Below are 3290 nucleotides of genomic sequence, written 5' to 3'. Positions count from 1 at the left end.
ACGTAGTTGGACAACCAGTTGGAGCAAGTGGACAATGCGTTGGCTTGTACACGAGTACGCAAAGGATTGATTTCAGCAGGATACAACCAAGTCATACCAAGGAAACCAATGGCAAAGAAGGTGTTGAAAGTGAAAAGCGTCAAGGTAGCAACGTATCCTTCGGCTTCAGGGAGTACAATGTTGCCAATTTCATCTCGCCAACCAGCTGAAATACATCCTGCCAACATAGCCATAGAGCACATCATGCCAACAAGTCCCACAAACATAAGTTTACGACTATACAAGATTATAATGGCGTTACATGACATGTCGATAAGAAAAAAGAATGATTGAAATCAACTTACCGACCAAATCGTTCGACACAAAACATGGCAACGACAGCAGATAACCAATACTCGGTACCGTTTACAGCAGCCAAGAGACGTGACATGCCAGCATCAAAGCCGAGCCTATAGTGGATGTTGGTTGATCATTGAAAGGAGTAACCCCAATGCAGCAATACTACTTACGATTCCTCAAAGAGCATAGTTGCATAGTATGTGATAAGATTGATACCTGAAAAAAAGAGCCATATAAGTCAATGATGTTCGATTAACCCAATTCAAAAGCTTACCGCAGTATTGTTGCATAGCTTGAGCAATGACACCAAGCAAACAACGACGGAAATGTTGTACACTGCCATGCTTCCAGAATTCACGATAGGAGAACTTTTGACCTTCAAGAGCAAGAGTGTGTTCTAAGATAGCCATGTCTTCAGCAACTTGCTCACTATTGACATCGGCATCGTTCAAACGGGCTATCACTTCACGAGCTTCTTCCACACGGCCTTTTTTGAGCAACCAACGGGGTGAATCGGGAAGGATAAAGAGACCAGCAATGACAATAAGAGAAAAGAAGGATTGAAATGCAATAGGGAAACGCCACTGGATGCTGCCTTCCAAGAAATAGAATCCATAGTCGACCCAATAGGACACCATGATACCAAAGCCAATAAGCATGCCTTCATTCATGATAAGGAAACCACGGTCTTCGGGTTTGGCACATTCACTTTGCCATGTGGGAATAGTACTTGTCACCATGCCATTGCCGATGCCACCAAAGATACGACCAAAGCAAAGAGTTCCATAATCGTGTGCTGCTGCTTGGATAATAGTGCCACCCTGTTGTTTGTGAATGTGAGAATGAGTGAATGGTGTTGACAAAGAAAGAGAGTAACTTGTTGCTTACAATGACGATCCACGTGCCCCAAAATGTCGAACTGCGTCTACCCCAAGAGTCACCGTAAAATAAGACCAACACAGCACCCAAAAAGCAACCCTATCATGTGGAATAAAAGTGAGCCTCATATGCATATAGACAGCGTAGTAGATCCATCAAAGGAACTTACAATCTGATAAATGCTGACCATGTTCTATGGTAGAAGCGTATGAGTCTCTTATGAATACGTATGATATACTTGGGTCATTTACTCACTGATTGAAGCTCAGGCGTACCGGTGCATTGTCCTTCTTCATAGCATACTTCGTTTGCTGTTGAGAAAGGTGTGGCAGTTGGGAATTGTCGTTGGAAACTAGGAAGCTGAATATACATCCACGCATTAGACATGGCACATCATGTAAAATGCTAATACTTAAACCCCCACCCACAACAACACTTACCGTCAATAAAGAGCTCATGACTCCTTGGTCATAACCAAACATGCTATATTCGTATTCATTGGTATATAATAGAAGGGGCGTATGGTTGATGGGTACTTACAGGCTAAAGCATGATTAGTGTTCAATCCATCTTTGCATGTGTGAATAAACTTGTAGTACTTACAAGCCGGTGCCGGCAATGAAGCCAATGCCCAAATTTAGGAGCCGTCCATGTAGTTTTCGTCCATTGTGGATCTTGTATTCTGGGAGATCTGATAGCTTGTTTATGACCGTTCGATATAGTCCCATGATAGCATATGCAAACAATCGAATCAAGAAAAGAATACGATACAAATGAAGCACCCTTCTTATAAATGCAGAAATACGATCCTGAATCGCATTCTGCAAAAGGAATAGTGCTGCTTGTCTCCAGCCTCCGCAGGCAATTGTGTGCAACTTGGGACCAGAAATCGGAGTATGACGAGGTTTCAATGTAGAATCCTTGATGTGATGATGACTCTCAAGAAGCATAAGAAAGCTATAGAAACGTAATATTCAACTCGGGGTACCAGGGGATTTTTCAACCTATAGGATGAATACATCTCATAGGCTTTTAGTACTATGTTGCAGACCAAGATTTCTTAGCTTGTATGGTATGTACAAAGTCATCGTTGTTATGTTGTCGTAGGGATCATCATGTTACTCCAAGATGGCGATTTGGCAAATCTGTTCGCTCTCCCTCCATTTTGTAAGCTTTCCGTTTTTCCAACACAGGTACCTTCCAATTCTTTCACTCCTTTCACTTGCAGGGAACGTCATATAATAGTGTGACAGCCCCATATGGTAAACTTCTTCAGTTACCCGATAATGTGGGTCTTCTCAAGAATCTCGAGAAATGGTCGAAATATGAGAATGCTTACATGAAACAACCCCCCGGGGAACCCCACTAGGATAATGGATAATATGTATGCTTTTAGCCAATATCCTAAATATGCCCGCTTTTGGTATTCCTTGATCGACAAACATCATGCTGTCAAAAGTTTCTTTCAAGTCGGGGTAATCGGAGCCATCACCTCTTGTCAATACCACAAAAGTCAAACACTGCAAATATCGCGCTGTGCACGGACCTCCTTCCTTTCACATGATACATATGCATTCTTTCTACCATGCCCAACAACACGCATTTATGATCACCTGCTACATGAAAGCATGCTCCATTTACTGCGGCATGTATATTGGCGGATTGAGTTACACAACTAACAATGATAATGAACGACCTGCATAATGCACATTGTGATGACATGTTTATAGAATAATGGGTCAATTAGATATATTATAAAAGAGCAATACGTTATAGAAGAAAACAGAAAAGGAAGATAGTGTACAGGGTTGTAATGGTGATAAGAAGGTGAAAAAAGAAGAACTGAAAGTAAGATGAAAAATAAACAGCTCTATACTTTAAGCATCCACAGCGACCTTTTCAACATCCTGTGCTTTACCGCCATCCTGTGCTTTGTCGCCATCAGGTTGTGGTGCTTTTTCGATATCTTGTTGAGAACCTTCAGCACTGCTGCCATCATCAAAGTAACGGGCAAGCTCTCGCTCTAATGCAGCACCTTCCAACTTGGGCATCTTTTGAGCCATCTTGACAGG

At 42.0% G+C, this 3290-nt stretch overlaps 2 protein-coding genes across 2 annotated transcripts; both read right to left on the bottom strand.

The window, feature by feature from the left end:
* Positions 1-1946, bottom strand: O0I10_013220 (uncharacterized protein; the record flags this gene model as incomplete). Its single annotated transcript, XM_058493027.1, has 9 exons — positions 1-276; positions 345-449; positions 510-555; positions 614-1160; positions 1228-1317; positions 1388-1411; positions 1474-1578; positions 1659-1701; positions 1822-1946. Coding segments are annotated over 9 exons (1361 nt in total), but the record flags the coding sequence as incomplete, so codon positions are not given.
* A 1149-nt stretch (positions 1947-3095) lies between these two features.
* On the bottom strand, positions 3096-3290 carry O0I10_013219 (uncharacterized protein; the record flags this gene model as incomplete). Its single annotated transcript, XM_058493026.1, has 1 exon — positions 3096-3290. A coding segment is annotated over one exon (195 nt), but the record flags the coding sequence as incomplete, so codon positions are not given.

This window comes from Lichtheimia ornata (assembly GCF_029851405.1).
Source record: "Lichtheimia ornata isolate CBS 291.66 chromosome Unknown scaffold00331, whole genome shotgun sequence".
NCBI classification, from domain to species: domain Eukaryota; kingdom Fungi; phylum Mucoromycota; class Mucoromycetes; order Mucorales; family Lichtheimiaceae; genus Lichtheimia; species Lichtheimia ornata.
This window is presented reverse-complemented; position numbering and strand designations above follow the sequence as displayed.